This window comes from Cotesia typhae, unplaced genomic scaffold (genome assembly GCF_013202065.1).
Source record: "Cotesia typhae breed Kobodo isofemale line unplaced genomic scaffold, CoteBio_Ctyphae contig_127, whole genome shotgun sequence".
Taxonomy (NCBI): domain Eukaryota; kingdom Metazoa; phylum Arthropoda; class Insecta; order Hymenoptera; family Braconidae; genus Cotesia; species Cotesia typhae.
The window spans coordinates 77811-95265 of NW_027423716.1; the positions used below are offsets into that span (position 1 = coordinate 77811).

The 17455-nt window shown below is 29.3% G+C and overlaps 2 protein-coding genes across 11 annotated transcripts in view; both read left to right on the plus strand.

Annotated features, from left to right (window-relative positions):
- Positions 1-17455, plus strand: part of Lap (phosphatidylinositol-binding clathrin assembly protein lap) — a 110526-nt gene that overhangs the window by 37346 nt on the left and 55725 nt on the right. For 8 of the 10 annotated variants that reach the window (XM_074258793.1, XM_074258806.1, XM_074258778.1 and 5 more), the window contains 3 exons: positions 636-772; positions 11712-11880; positions 11995-12114. In XM_074258793.1, the coding sequence (XP_074114894.1) occupies positions 636-772; positions 11712-11880; positions 11995-12114 (426 nt within the window). The remainder of the gene's footprint in view (positions 1-635; positions 773-11711; positions 11881-11994; positions 12115-17455) is intronic. The other 2 variants (XM_074258786.1, XM_074258764.1) reach the window with 2 other exon arrangements.
- LOC141537697 (uncharacterized) lies at positions 4949-8753 on the plus strand. Its single transcript, XM_074258834.1, has 6 exons — positions 4949-5898; positions 6461-6819; positions 7059-7153; positions 7437-7632; positions 7711-7923; positions 8062-8753. Exons 2-6 carry the CDS (start codon positions 6609-6611, stop codon positions 8751-8753), a joined length of 1407 nt encoding a protein of 468 aa, XP_074114935.1. The 5' UTR covers positions 4949-5898; positions 6461-6608.

A 17455-nucleotide genomic window follows, 5' to 3' on the forward strand; every position in this document is an offset into this window, starting at 1 on the left:
ACAGAAAAAAAAGGTTGACCCAAGAAATTTTTTTTTGTCTCAAAAAAATCATCTGCAGTTAAAATTAGAAAACAAAATCCTCTCAAGACATCTTAATTTGAATTTTTACTCGAGAATTTTTTGATTCTGCAAGAGTTTTTTTAATAATTTCAAGAGGAAATTTTTTTTTTTGATTCGGTAAGTAGAATAATTTTGAACTAAAATTTCCGAGTAAGAGGTAAACATTTCTTCTGTTCAAGATAAGAATTTCTTCTGTGTATATTCTAAATTATTTATAATTGTTTTAGTAATGACAAGTCCTGTTAACAACGGGCCTTATCTTTTTTTCTCCTTGCTCTCATCGAGAGAAACCGTACTATTCTTGTCACACTCGTAACATCAAAACTATTGCAGATCCATAAATTGTTCTCAAGCATTATTAAATGAAAATGAAATAATCTATCAGGTAGCAGAGCGTTTTTTCTAAAATTTTTCTTTGTTTAGGAGAAATTCACAAAGCTGCAGTAGCTAGGACTGGCTCTTAATGTAATTGTCGGAAAGAGAATTTACTTTTCAATAAATGAAAAATTTACGGCTAGAGAAGCTGTATGTAACTGTAGTTATAAATATACTAAATGGTAATCTTTGATTTATAGAATGTTGGCATCGATAAAGGTGACATACCAGATCTTACAAAAGCTCCGAGCAGTTTATTAGATGCATTAGAGCAACATCTTGCTTCACTGGAAGGAAAAAAAGGTTCTGCCGCAAGCACACCTACACAGTCTGCGAAGTATGTAGCAATGAATTTTAATATGTATTCTCAATCTGTAAAATATCATCAACATTTTCAATTCATTTATCATAAGAACTTAATTTTCAATCCATTTCATCCAAAAATAATCTACTACACCATAATAATTCCTAATTTATTTTGGAAAACAATTTTTAATAATTAACCCTAAACTATTCGCCGTGCACGACCTAAAGTTCGATCGATACAAAATTATTCACGTTCGACAAACATAGAGACTAGAGACATATTCTCAATAATGGCAATTCTTTGAGCACAAAACTACTCACCACTCTAGTTTGGTAATAAGAAAATTCTTGCGAATATGTAACTGATTTTTAGGAAAACCATGTCTTTGAACAAGTAAACCTATTTCGATGCGCTTTGCGGCAATTAATGTTGGTTTTGTAGATTAAGAACTGATTACTAATCAGTGATTAGACTATGGAATCGATCGATATGTTAGTTCAAAAGTTATCCGAAAAGAACTTTTTTTGAACATTTTATTTTTGAGATTTTTCAAAATCTACCAAGTTGAATTAATCTAAATCACATAAAATTGAAAAATGTATATTTTTTATCGTTAACATCTTCCCGAGTAAAAACATAAAATATCCGCAACAGGGCTGCAACAGCGCCGCACGGAGTCTAAGTGCCCGCAACAGCGCCGCATCACAGCCGCAACAAATCTGTGATAAAATAAAAAAATTATAATTGCCGCAACACCGCCGAAACACAGCTGCAACAATTAATTATTATAACTTATTATATATATATTCCATACATGCTTGTAAATTAAATATATATATAATAATAATAATAATAATAATAATAATAATAATAATAATAATAATAATAATAATAATAATAATAATAATATGGTTATTATATTATAATATATATATAATATAAATATAATATAAATAAAAATAATTTATTTTGTGACGAAATAATAAAATTGTGATTGCCGCAACACCGCTGCAACAAAGGTGCAACACTCAACAAATCAATCATATATTTTTTATAAATTTTAAAATAATTTATTATATCATATGGACGTTCTAATTAGTAAATTGTCTAACTCCATTTTAGAGAATCTTCTATTTGTACGAAAAAAACAATTAGTTCAAAATTCATTATCACTTTAAAAAACCATTTAATATCATTATTATCTATATTAGAGATATAATATTTAGGTTTGAATCATTCAAATAATTTATAATTCGATTATGGCTACATAAAAATGTTAAACAAATCACCCTCTAAAAAATATGGAGTTAGACAAATTACTAATTAGATCGTCGATATACCATCTAGGCCACTGCAATGACTCATTACTTTATGGTAATTTTTTCAATAACTAGTATATTTGTTAGAAACAATTTTAAGATTATTTAGTACAGAAGTTTATAGAATAATTAGTTTAAAAATGATAATAGTATTGTAGAAGAGATGAAAAAATTTTATACATCTACTAATAGAACCATGTTTCCAAAACATTGAACCCATCAAAATACTACAATAGAAATGAATTACAAGCCAGCACTTTTAATTATGAAATATTTTTATGATAATTAACATTAATTTTAACAAGTTGCATAATCTATTAATAAGTTATTCAATATACTCGACATTATTTTCTTGTTCACCAACATACGTATTTTTTATAGTCAAACCTTCAATATTCCGTTCTATTCTAATTATATAACACAAATTAATTATTTCACAAACATCAATTAAAACTTCTGACGAATCTCTTTCAATAATTTTATGAAGATAAGGAACGGTAATTCGAGTTTCGTTTGGTCCTTCAATTAAGCTCAAAGATGCTGTAGTTTTAAATGAATCTTCAAAAAAAGTTCTTTAAAAAGACATAAAATCTTGAATCTTGACAATGATATTCACAGTTATTGGCACAGTTACAAATTTTTAAATAATACTTCACAAATCCAATTTTAGGTCCACTTTGAGTAGCTACTTTTATACAGTACGATGCAAATGCTGTCTTCCTGGAATAATCTATCGAATAAATTATTTGTTTCTGCTTTTTTAATCTGTAAAATTTATGAATTTTTACATTGTTATTACTTTCACCAATTTGATCTAGTGCGACGATAAGATTTTGAGATTTAGTTTTGAGCAAAGACATTTTTCCCAAAGCGTATAAATTCTCTCCTATTTTACGACTAGTATCAACTTTTTTCCTGTAGTTTTTAATTTCTTGCAAAATTTTGTAACTGGTTTTTCTTCAGGTAAATCTTTTATTTTATTCAATATTGTTAAGTGATTAGAAACTTTAGTGTAAATTTGCAATCCAACATAACGGGTACCATGCACGTATCCTACCATTTTGCCCAGCAAATCTTCCAAAAAAAAACATGAGGTTATCCACAATGGACCTAAGTCTTTGACTACCTGAGGTAAATGCCGTAAACAGTGAATATTGAATGTTGTAAATTGAATATCATATAATGTCTGAAATTTAGCAGCAAATGCATTTAAAAGATTTTCACTCAAAGCAAGGGACTCTAGCGATATTGATTGTTGGGTGAGAATGTAAATTCCTAGGACTAACTCAATGTAGTGCTCCAAATAAACTTTGTCCATCAAATCTTCTAAGAGTGGAAGTGAATAAAAAAGGAAGAAACTTTTCTATTCACTAGCTTTCCAATGGTTACTGTGTGCTGTTAAGTCTCGAGGCATTCGTTTAATGAAGCTAGGGGGTTGAATTTTCTTCAACCGTTCATCAATAATATCTCGATGTGCGTACAGCGACCAAGGTTTATATCTATAAGCACTATCAAACCATAATTTTGCCATAAGTCTAACTACTCCAAGGTAAACGCAATGCATGACGTCAATTGAGGTACCGCGAATCATATCTGGCATCATTTTGCTCAATATTGATGTACATTTTACGCCGTACACTGGTTTTTTTGGAGTAGACAATGTCACAAATGTATCATAGTCGTCGATTGTCCTTGGTATAAACTCCCCCTCAAAAGGATATATATGAGTATTTCCATAAACACCTTCTTCTCTCACTGTATATCCTTTACAAAGGCATTTTGGGCATCCATAATCACCATTGAATCTTATGTGATTAAGAAAATCAGCTCTGGCTGGAACATCACAAGTTCCACAAAGAAGATAAGCTTTGACTGTTTGAAGGTCGTTTGCTTCAGGAAATTTGAATTTTACACCGGTGCTTAAAAGTACCATTTGATTATATATCGGTCTTAAAAATGTATTAACTTTGGGATCAGATGGTCCAAACCAAAGTCCTGCCAAAATTATATTTTCCCTTAAAATCCTCTTCTCATACGGTAGTTCATTTATGATAAAGTAAAATGGCCACACACTGTAAGTCCGTGATTTAAATACAGGAGCACCATCGGTATACCACATAAAGGTCAAATTGAAGATATCATGATCAGGATTGAATTCTGCGATGTGTTCCTTGTACAATAACCCATCATAGATATCTTCGATGCAATCATCATTAATTTTTTGACGCCTGTACGGATATGATAAGTCATTAATAAAACCAGATCGTAGAAATAATTCTTTCAATTGATGATACAGTGGTACTTCTATAAAATATAAAATTTCGGGTCTGTTTTCAACTTTATCACTTTCACAATTATTTTGAGGTTGAACTACGCAGCTGCAATTTGACTCTATCGTTTTTAAGTTAGCTAGATTATTATAAACATAGCTAATAAATATTTATATTCTACCACTTAATTCATCCGTATTGCTTAAGTTTTTCATGATGATTTCTTTCCTTTTAACGAACCACAGCTTCCTAAGATTTGTGTAAGTTGTATTATCAGAACTATTTATTTCTTAAAATTAGAGCAATCAGTTTTTTAAAAATTGAAAAGAAATTATCAATAAATTGTGATCATTTATTTGTGATAAAATTATCAACAAATAAATGATACTGAAATTAGCAGACATCTGAAATTTTTTTTGTATTTATTACAAATCAATTAAAATATAAATATATTTTTTTACATTTGTGCTTGTAATTTTCTTTAAATATAATTTTTTTTTACATTTCTAGACATCGAATTTTTTTTCAAAATTTTTTCGTTTTAATTTAGTTATAAAAATCCAAAAAAATGACTGATGTTTATTAATAACAGTTCCTTATAAATAGATAAATGAATAGAAAGTCAATATTCAAAAATTATAAGTAATTACTCAAGCGGCACAAAAATATTTTTGTTGAATTTAAGTTGAAAATGATCAATTTTTAACTTCTTGGTTAATAGAATCTACTAAAAGCTCAAGTATTTTTTGTGACGCTTGCTTAATAAAAATTTTTTTGAGGTTACACTGAAAGGTCCTAAACTTAAACTTCAATGAATTTATTTTCTACTAATTGCATTTATCGTTTTTAGCAAATGCTATTTTCATTATATTGAACTATTTGTTATATTTTACCTGTTATTGTTGAAAATCTGTGAATTTTTCAATCGTTTTCGTAAAGTGTATTGTCTACTTCGACAATAATTTTCAATATTTTTCGAAGTATTAAGTTTCGGCATTTTTATTAAATTATTTTGTTATTTTTATTTTGAACAAATTTTCCAAAAAGTATAAAATACATAAAGACATAAGACGATATCAGATTTAGTATACTAGTATATATTAGTACACATACTTAGCTCACACATACATTTTGTATAATCAGCGCCATTATTGCACTTGTTATTTGGCGCCAAGAGCGTAGCATCTCGAGTGAAGCGCCATCATATACTACTAAACTTGCAACCGCTTATGTGTAAGAGTGAGACAAACTTACAAACGACGCTCGTAACCAAGGCAACGAGAACCCGGCATGTTCATTCTTGCACTGTTCAACTCTTTGTGTCGCTTATAATCGAAAACTTGATAAATATTGAAGGTATGACTAATTGTCATGGTCAAAAAAAATAAAGACAAGTGGGTGTTGATATTTTGGATAGAAAGTTGTGAAATTTCAATCGTTAGTCTTAAAGACATTAATGAAGTGCTAAAATCAAAATTGATTCGAGTTGGCTGGTGCGGAGATTTTCCGTGGGTTGATCGATACGGAATTACGACTTTATATGAAGCCAAATTATTGAAAATTTCACGTGAGTATTTCTGTAAAATTTTGTAAATGATATTTTATAATACAGTTTAGTGTTTCTAAAAAAAATTAAATAGTATTCTGTAAATAATTTTACTTTCTTTAACCTATAATTTTTAACTATGATGCATGTAAATGTAGCAGACAAATAAAAAATTTTTCATTAAAAATCACGCAACAGTTATAAAATAATAATAAACAACAATTTGCTTATTGATTTGTTAATGTTTATAATAAGTTTTTATTAATTTTTCATATATAAATATTTTATTTCATGTTTTTACAATTGTGGAAACTAATCAATGTCTCATATTAAAAAATTTTGCGTTTTTTTGTTAAAAAATTTTGTATTAAATATTTAACACTTTTATGTGTAAATTTAACATTTATTCTGTTAAATCAACACAAAGAATTGTTAAATATTTAACATAAAAATTCTTAACACAAAATTTTTTGAAGCAATGAAGCAAAATTTTTTACTGTGCTGCTAGTTTCAAATTCTCTAACTATTTTCCTTAAATAATTTATTGATAATTAGTATTAAATTTTTTTATTGGTATTTTCAGGTAATTTCAATTATTTAGAAGCTTTATTAATTGATGTAAAGGGTAAAGTTTTAAAAAAAAATTATTCTGTTAGCATTATGGCAGAAAAAAAAAATTATCAGGTAACAAGAAGAAAAATGCCAAGTTACAGGAAAAGAATGTTCAATCTATGAACGAATCAACCAAAGAACTTGTCAAGATTGGCAAGCCATTAAGCAATAATTCGCCACAGATAAATCGTCCCATCACAACTACTGATAATGATTTGATACAAGTTGATGATAGTACCAAATCCACAACTTCTAGTGAAACATCACAGACACAAAAAAATACTTGTGAAAACTGCAAAGATTGTATTTGTAGACCTTGGAGATCAAATCGTAAGTTTTAACAGTAATTAAATAAATTTCTATTAATGTTATTTTTAAATGATTGAAGAAAATTTTATAGAGCTAGTAGACACATGACTCTATCATCATCTGACTACTAGATTTGATTTAATTGCTAGTGCTTTTTTTATGTATTGTTTGAGACAATTCTTTGATACTGTGACTAAAAACTAAATCTTCATATTGATTATTTTAATATTCCTTAAATAAAATATTTTCTATTCATTTAGTTACGCCAGAATATACAACTTTATTCGGATTGCAAGCAAATAGCTTTAATAAATATATATCAAAGAAGAATTTAACTGCAAGTCAAAAGCTAAAGGTAAGTCAATTACTATTTTATTGTTATTTATAAAATATAAAAATTTTATTTCAGCTGTAAGGAAAAAATATAATGTTATGAAAATTAAGGATATAAGCTGTTGAACCAATTATAAAAATATCATCAAACATAAATTTAATTATTATATTTACTAGATCCAGTTTTTGGATGACAGAAATCGAGAATTAATTATTATTAATTCAAATATTTAATGTTATTTAAGTTTAAAAATATTTATTCAATAGATTTTATTAAAATAATCTAAAAATAAACCAAATTTCAGATTGAATTACATCCTAATACTGGAATTTTTATTTCTGAAAATGAGATAAATCTTGCCTTGAGTAAATCCAATTACAAACATCGAGAGCTGGTTAGGCAATTGTTATCTCTAATAATAACTAATGAAGAATTAATTGCATTTAAAACCGCTGAAAATATGAATAAAAATAATCCTAACATACGCAATGCAATAATTGGTAAGGAAAATTTTTTAATCGGTAAACTAAATAATTTATAAAACAAATTAAAAAATTTTTATTTTTCTTAATTCACAGGCTATTTGAAAAGTGAATGTGATGTCTCCTTAACGATTGTGGAATTCAATGACATAGTAAGACGCAAAATCGATCAAGCTGTAATAAATCAAAAACCACTTGATGAAATACAAAAAATAAAAAGTAAAAATATTGAAAGGGCTTTGACCAGCCGATCTAAACGAAAGCTACTATCAAAAGAAAATTCCAGCATTGTTTCAAAAAAAGTTAAAGGTTGGTTTAAATGTAATTTTCTATAGTTATAATGTTTATCTTCGTATTTACACTACTGTTAAGTTATTTTATAAATCTTTATATTAATTGCCTTGATAATTTTTGATTTATTCAGTTTTTAAATATTTTTTATCATAGATTCTGATGATACGCTAGGAATAGAGCCATTTCTTCACTCAGAGAGTAAAGATAGAGATGACACAAGCCAAAACAAGACAAGTCAAATTATTCATGAAGATTTATCACTAGTAAATATAAATGATAATCACGAGCAATCGACTGAGTCATTTATTGGAAATGATAATACTTCAGGAAAGGACAAAGGTACAGATGTAATTAAAGTGTCAGAAATTGGAAATCAACAGAACACAAATAAGATTGAGCAGACAGTAACCATTGAAAATCTTGAAGAGGACAAACCGAATGGCTTGGAAAAAAAAACAAATCACCAGCAAAACAGACCAGTAAAGGAATCAGCAACAAATTTAGAACAACCAAAAAACTTTTCTGCCAATAATAACTGTCCAAATCCACCATTTTCTCAGCTTGAAAATAATACACAGACTTCATTAACTACTTACGACAATACTAACACTGGATATTACGAAAATACACCATTCATGAACCATTTTCATTTGCAATATCCTTATAATTATGGTCAAAGCTACCAGCCACCGAACCAAACTATGCAATACTATGAAAATGAGAGATACGTACCGCCCTCGAATTACAACGATTCTGTCAACAACTGGTATTACCCACAACAAGACTTTAATTATCATCCGACGACAAATAATCAGGCCCCATCGAGTAATAGCGGATTAAATTAACAAAATGACCAACTCCAATTCCAAAACCTTTGAAAAATCTAACTATGAAATTAATTGCACTTTAATTCATTTTTCAATCAATAAATAATCATCTTTTTTATAAATGAATAATTTCTTTACCTAACTCTTTTTTATATAGCGTGCAGCAGTGTTGCGGCGACGATTTTAATAAAATTCAGCAGCGTGCAGCTGTGTTGCGGCAATGCGAGTCGAGAATAAAAATTTCGTGTTGCGGCGATTTTGTCTTCCAAACGGCTGTGGTGCAGCGGTGTTGCGGCAGTGAATAAAAATTTTATTTTTTAAAAATCAATTTTCATTTTTACTCGGGTCTGTAATCCCTTTTGAGGGAGGAATCTCGTAAAATCAGTCCAACAAGTGATAAATGTTTCAACTTAAGATTCATGCGAAACTTGAAATAAGTTAATATAATGTTGAATCAAGACATCAACTTCTTGAATTAAAGAGATCCGGGTTTTCGAATTAAGTACACCAGATTCTTCAAAAAAAAATTTTTTTATCTTGATTCAAAATTATATATGTTCGAAAAAAACTAAAAAAAAGAGTTTATTCGAGAACTTTTTGACTCTCCATACAAAAGTTTCTTAAGGACGTTCATAGACAAGAAAAAGACACCAAGAGGTTGGGGCTATTGGTTTCTTTCTTACGCACTAGTGCTGCCTCTCTTTACAGGCTATCGCTCACTTACTTCCACTCACGTAAAATATCGAAAGTCACTAACTTCAAACATTTTTTATAAAGAAATGAATACCGCTTGTTTATGTCATTTTTGATAAAAAATACTTGATATATCTTCAATTAATGATTCTCAGTTTTTTAAAAAAATCCTAAGAAAGGTGCAATTGATATTTAATAAAACTTTCGCTTGAATGTCATTAGCATAGGGTTCGTCTGTAAAATGTACAAATTTTAAACGCTAATATTTCGAAATTTAGTACCGTAAAGACTATTTTAAAAAATTTCTGCGTATAGAGGATACTTATCTTATGAGTATAATAAGTACTCAAAATTTCAAAAAAATTTTAAGAAAACGGTTTTTTCTCGGAACATCTTTAATATATCCGAGGATAATTTTTTTTTTTTTCAATTAAGAAGTAGAAAAATTCTTTCCGAATTGTATCGAATAAAAAGCAAAAATTTTCTCGATTCACGTTCACCGTTTTTTCTGTTGTATGGCTTTTACATACAATCAGTTAACTACTGGTGCATTTACCCTAATTAGTAGCAAACTTACTAATATCAGTAAATAAAATAGGAATATCTTACCACGTCATTCTAATAAGAAATGGAAAATTAAAAAATGATGAGAATAGTTATGGAAAAAAAAAAAAATTCCGCTAAAACTCTGGAATCGTAAAAATTTCTAATTCTTCTCTATTCATAATTGATTATTTTTTTTTTATTTTATTGATTTTACTTGTTTATAATTTTGATTTTTACAAGACTGATTGTAATTTTTATACTCTTTTTACTAGACCTCAGCACGTTCCACTCTCTCCTTACTCTCATCTCACTATCTCCATTTCTCACACCCTTCCCCTTTTACCCTTCTTGCCCTTTTCACGCTTCTATTTTTTGCGGTTGTGGGCCGATTTGTGCTTCCTATACTGCAATCTCTCTATGCCTCAACTTTTCCTAAGCTCTTGGAGTAGTGACATGGGTAAACCTCAGAAAAACCCATGTTGTCAGTACAGTTCAGCTACCAAAGTGACCCCCGGCGGTTATTGTTGAAAGTATTCTAACAAGAGTCGGGTCTCGAACTCTCGCCTGACAACACGATGTACGAGCGGACTAGGGCCATTAGACCGCTCGGCCGCCGTGTTACTTCAGAATTAATTAAATTTCTTTGTGTTTAAAATAATTAATGTGTGTGTGAGTAAAGTTGACTATTAGTTCACAAAAAAATGCGTTGAATTGTTTGTCTAAATCGGTTGATTCGTTCGTGGAATATTTAATTTTTAAAAATTCACAATAAAAAACGCGTTTTTTCAATATAATTTTTTAGTTCTTTACCAGATCGGATTTCTTTCTGAGAATTTCCGCAAAGCTCTTTAAACTACGCTAAATGCCGTCAAGCACATCGAAATCGATTGATTTTAAGCTCGAAAAGCTTAAATAATGTAATAAGTTAAATTAGTAGTTTAGTATTTGATATCAGCGGGAAATTACTGGGATAGTGTATAGGGTAAACCCATCAACTAATTTTTTTTTTCGCATATATTTTTAGAAAAATATGTCAGTTTATACATTCGGGTATTAATTTAATCGTGTAGGGAATGAAACGACTACTTTTCCCTTGTCTGCACTGGGAAAATTCTATTATTGGTATGCTGAAAATTGATTTATGTCTTCGACTTGTGCTATAAAATTTCAATATATAAACGATCATTTTTTCCTTCACTTGTTATCTAGATTGTCATCCTGAAATAGTTTTCTAATTACGTGTACTATAACATTTTAGTATCATTTTCGTTTATTTTTAATAGTCGGTAAATTTTTATATTTAAGAAAGTAGCCTTGTAGGTAAGGTAACAATATACGAAACCATTAAGTGAGTGATCATTTTTTGATAAATGAATTTATTTTCAAGTTGTCCCTCTCACTTTTTAGTTGCAAAAAGCAAGCTTAAATAGTCTCTATATTCTAGTGGTGTTTATAATATCGATCTAAAGAAATTTTTTTTATATAGACCAGTTCACTATAATTAATCATAAAATTTGAATATTTTAAGCATTACAATATTTCACTTCATACACAATTTTGAACACTTTGTCACTATCGTATGTATTACCAAATTTAATGTTTTACTTTTTTTTTTTCCATTTTAAATTTCTATCCACATTAACTCACTTGCCATATAAATAAACTTCAAAAAAATATCCTCTGTACACTCCTATCATTTCATAAAAATACTATCGCATCCTCTCACTACTTGAACAGCAACAGAACGAATGTAAAGACAGGGGTGTCTGCACTATCTTCCACCAGTACAGCATTTGGGACTGCAGCAAACAATACCAATTTAGATCAATCTGGAAGTGGTCAAATTGATGAAGCCTTAAGGCAGCAAGCCCTTGCTGAGGAAGAAGCTGTCCTGAATCAATATAAAGTAAATACTATTATATATTAATATATTACATATGAAATTTATAATATAAAAGATATTGATTTATTTCAGATCAATAAGCGAATTTAATCTTAATTTGGTATTTTTCATTTTTAGGCCAAAATACAATCACCATCTGGAGCTCCGAGCACGAATCCTTTCCTCAGCTCGCCTACTAATAGTGGTAATGAAGCCATAGTGGATTTATTCAATTCTGCGTTAACTACAAATTCACAGGTGTAGATAATCATGAGAATAATTATGTATTATTAAGAAAAGCGATGCATTATTGAATTTTCGTAGGTTATCACAATTTTGTAGGTTATTCAATTTTCTACACAATTAAATTTTTTATTTAAAGTTCATAGAAAAAAGGTTATAGAGAGTAGAAGAAGGGTTTAAGAATCTCATTGTTCAACATTAAAAAAAATTTACTTTTTAGAAAAAAAAAATCGATTTTTGTTTTATTTTAATTTTTGGGATAAAAATGTTGCGACATAATGTTAGACATTATAAAATAAAAGGTTAAATCATACACACACACGCAGAAGATGAACTTAACATATACCTGGGAAAAAATGATCAGACTTGACCATGCCTGTTCATGTATGACCAGACCTGATCAGACCTGTTTATGTCTGAAGTGTTAAATACATTCAGGCCTGTCCATGCCTGTTGATGCCTAGCCAGGCCTGTTCATGTCTAAAGTGTTAAATACGCTCAGGCCTGTTCATGCCATGGTCAGGTCTGATCATTTTTTCCCAGGTTCAGAGATGAACAGACATAAGCAGATCTGGCCAGGTATGGACAAGTCTAGTCAGGCATGGACAGGCCTGGTCAGGCCTGAACGTATTTAACACTTCAGACATGAACAGGCATGGGCAGACCTGATCAGGCATGATCAGGTCTAATTTTAGGTCTGGTCATACATGAACAGACATGGTCAGGTCTGATCATTTTTTCCCGGGATCGTTAAAACGAATGCAATAGTAAAAATTTTGTAAATACCTACAGACGGATGGGTTATTTTCAGTCTATAAGAATGAAATGATATGGAAATTATAGCTCGTTTAATGGACTTTAAGGTGCAATTCATAGAAATTCTATAAGTTATTTCATTTAAAAGTTATCCGCGAAAGAAATTGCCAAAATATGAATTTTTACAATTTAGAGACCCTGTCATTTCTGAACTACTTGACCTACCTATTAAGCTCATCTTCAAACTTGACCTGGGTATTCGTCTAAAAATTAAATATGTTGAGTTTAGAAAAAATCCATTATAAATTGGAGACACTATCGTCGGGCACTTTAATTGGGCACTTCCGGCCAAATTTTGAATTTTCAACGGAAATGCCCAAACTAAGCTTCTGCTAAAAAATTCTATGAAAATCAAAAAAATCCTCTCCCCTCAAAATATCGCAGAAAATGCCCAAACACAGCCTTTGTTAAAAGCGGAACTCAAAATTCCAATTTTAAGAGGTCCTCCAAGGAAGTTACATTTTGGCACACCCATATATATATATATATATATATATATATATATATATATATATATATATATATATATATATATATATATATATATATATATATATATATTCATAGGAATGGGGTATCTTTAAAAATATTAATATTTCATAAGATACAAGGTCATTTTTTATTTATTGACATCTTTAAAGATATAAGCTCATCCCGATGTTATACTCATGAAGAACTTTCATTTGAGTATCCACATGCATTTTGATATATTTTCCATATATACATCTATATAATAAGGTGTGCCAAAAAAATCAACTAATTTTTTTTTAAAAAAGTTCTTGAAATTTCGTTAGAAGATACCAAAATGAAAATTCAGTCAAAATTTGAGCCCTTTATATCAATGTTTAGAGGTCGCGAACTGAATTTTTCGATTTTTCATTCAATTAACACGGAAAAAAAATTTCTAAAAAGTTTGGATTTTTATTTCTCTTAATTGAACCAACTCCATCCAACGAACAATCAATATTCTTACAGGAAATTGAATGCTGAATAAACAAGGTCTCTTATGATTTTTTGAAAAATTCAATCCTCCGAAAGTTAGTCAAGGTTGAAGTTAAGCTTATTGCAAATTTGTGGATTATTTCAATTTTACGGTAAATTTATTACAACGGCAAACAAAAAAAAATTCAGGTTGTTTAATGAAAATTTTGTCAATTTTTTAATTCTAAGATCATATTCCATCCATGAAAATTCACCCAAGTCATTAACAATCGTGTTTAATAGATTTTTTTCTCATATTTATAACCGCAATTTTCCCGATTTTTTTGATTTTTAAAAATTTTGAAACGTTACTGGGGTAAAAAAAACTTCAGATTCAAATTCATACTTAATCTAAATTCCAAAGTTTTTTTTCATCGATAATTTTGATTTTTCATGATGTATTGAAATTTTTTTCGGTTTTTCGCAATTTTTTCAAATTTTAAGGGCTCAACGGGCTAATTAACGTTTAGATTCAGATTCAGTGAATTGAAATACATAAAAATCATACTTGGTCCGGGTCCACAAAAATTTTTTCATCGCTGTGACTGCAATTTTTTGCCTTTTTTTTAGGTTTTATGACTTTTACTCGAATCTAAAGGGTGACCGGGCCAAACGGACTCCAAATTTGGATTCAGCAGGTCAAAAAACATGACCGTAGGTAGGTCCGGTCAAAAGTACAAACAACTTTTTTTTTTGTTTGCCGGTGTCATAAATTTACCGTAACAGTGAAATAATCCACAAATTTGCAATAAGCTTAACTTCAACCTCGAATAACTTTCGGAGAATTGAATTTTTCAAAAAATAATAAGAGACCTATTTTATTTAGCGTTCAATTTCCTGTAAGAATCTTAATTTTTCGTTCGATGGAGTTGGTTCAATCAAGAGAAATAAAAATCCAAACTTTCTAGAAATTTTTTTTCCGTGTTAATTGAATGAAAAATCGAAAAATTCAGTTCGCGACCTCTAAACATTGATATTAAGGGCTCAAATTTTGACTGAATTTTCATTTTGGTATCTTCTAACGAAATTTCAAGAACTTTTTTAAAAAAAAATTAGTTGATTTTTTTGGCACACCCTTCTATATAATATATATAAATATATGAAGAATTGATGTAGGTATTCAAATGAAAGCTCTTGATGAGTGTAACATCGGAATGAGCTTATATTTTCAAAAACGTCAATAGTTAAAAAAGTACAGTGCAATTTAACAAAAGTCAGTATTTAATAAGGAAAAATTTTACTATTTATAATTCACAAGTCACGGCAGTCATATAGTGACTGCAAAGTTTTTTAAGTAATGATAATAACAATAATATGGTGGTAGACATAAACTGAAAATTAAAATTATTTTTTTTATTCTAATTAATATTAGAAATTAGTTTTTATTAAATACTAGCTGTTACCCGCCCGCTTCGCTGGGCATTTTATAGAATTGTATTTTTAGGTCTAAACTTGAAATTTAATTAGAGTATTGTTTTGACTTTCACAAATCCCAAATTTCATCAAATTAGCATATACTTTTTATCCATGTAATTATTCTAGCTAATATTCATTGTAACTTACAATGTGCAATTATTATAATGTTTGTGTGGCTTTTTTTCAAAAATGAATGACAATTGACACGAAGAAAAAAATTTGAAATGAGAATTTGGAGTCTATAGGAGCTATAGCTTGGAAACTAAAAATTTTTAATGTTAACATCCACCTTCGCAAACCCCTGTGAGATGAGCTATCGTAAAATTCGTTTATAGATTATTTCTACATCTCTTACAGAAAATTCCTACCAAATTAGGAGTCGATAGGAGCTATAGTTTAAAAACGGGAATTTTTCATTGTTAACGCCCCCGCAACCCCCCTTGTGGGCGGAATTTTCTAAAATCCGTTCTTAGCTGACCTCTACTCGGCGAAAAGAATATTCCTGCCAAATTTCAAGTCTCTAGGTTTTATAGTTCCAGAAATATCGTGATGAGTGACTATATCTATAGAAAGTCTCCTATATGTATATGTATATATATTTTCTGTTGAAATTTTTTCTGCATTTTCTTTGCTATTAACCTCACGGAGCCCGAGACCTTTTTAACGAATGCAAAACCGTGGAAATCGGTTCGTGCGTTCTGGAGTTATAGCGTCAGGAAGGAAAACCCGACTTATTTTTATATAGTAGATTAATATCAATTTGATAAAATATAAACTCTGATGGTAATAATTATCATCGAAGATTGTAGAGAATATTAATTTGATTTTAAAAGTTATTATCGAAATATTGAATAAAATTATCTTAGATAATTAAAAATACAATCTTATAGTTATATAACAGATGATAAAAATTAACATATTGATAGTAACTTTAATAATTTATCTCGCATTTATAATAATGAAAGGTAGTATTCATTACTATTTAAGTATTTAAGAGTTTTTTACAATACTTCGATGATAGTATTTACCATAAAATTCTCTCCATGTATTAATAAATGTACTTTTATCCCAATCGAATATTTATTGAATGTTGAAAATATATTTATTAAAATTTAATAAATTAAATAATTGTCTTCAAATAAATTAAAAGAAACTTGAAGCAAAATTAGCCATAACTTTTCATAGAAATATAGCGGTATGTTTACAGCAACTTATTGTAGAGCAAACTTTTCAGATTTCTCTCATTCTAAAAACGGCACCAGCTTCCGGTTACTTACTGTACAACTTTACAGCATTTTATTGAGAATACCCGAAACAGCAAGACTTGTCATAAACTTTCCGTTAATTTCACCATAATCACGGATATTTCAAGTCTTGAACAGAAAGTGTGGCTATCAGGGTAGACTTTTCAACATCACTATAGTAACATCCCTCGTAGCCATCTGAACTGAAACTTGCTGGCAATCTACGGCCACAATTTGAATTCAACTTGACGGAAAGAGTTGACTAAGCAAGCGGTTTCCATTAAGTTGCCTATAAGTTACTCTACAATTTGATGTCAAGACTTGCCGTGCAAGTATTTCAGTCAAGTTGGAGAAAAATTGACTCGAAATTTAACGACAAGTTTCAATGTTAACTTGCATTTAAATTGCAGCCGTAGATTTTCGACTATTTACTTACAAATGTTATTCAGTAAAGAATTACCGCAAACTTGATAATAAGTTAACCGTAACTGCTGGAAGTCATCAACTATTTTATAAAAAAGCGATGGCTATCAGGGACTGTAATTTTTTTTATAGTGTATAAGAACATGAGTAATCTTAAACAATGCAAGTCCTGCAAAAGAATTTACGATATTGCATCGTAATAATTCAAATCTCTTGCTCAGGTCCAGTACTGCAATGCCCCATATTAAAAATTACAAGACATTCATAGTAATTTTAAATTTATTGTTCTTTCAAATTCTAACAGAAATAGGTGTGAATAGAAATATATGTAAGAGGCGTGCGATATTCGCACCGCCTAAACAGCGGAGCCGAACCAACATCTATTTATAAACTTTCGGACTAAAGCTATTTTGTAATATCTATATAGCCTAGAGCAAAAGTAGAAATATTTTTTTAAAACTACATTATTAAGTAAA

Bases quoted from the DNA above. Each gene is read 5' to 3' on its own strand.
- LOC141537697 (XM_074258834.1), top strand. From the start codon at position 6,609: ATGAACGAATCAACCAAAGAACTTGTCAAGATTGGCAAGCCATTAAGC. The intron at 6,820-7,058 runs GTAAGTTTTAAC...CTATTCATTTAG, and splicing joins TAGACCTTGGAGATCAAATC to TTACGCCAGAATATACAACT. The intron at 7,154-7,436 runs GTAAGTCAATTA...ACCAAATTTCAG, and splicing joins CTGCAAGTCAAAAGCTAAAG to ATTGAATTACATCCTAATAC.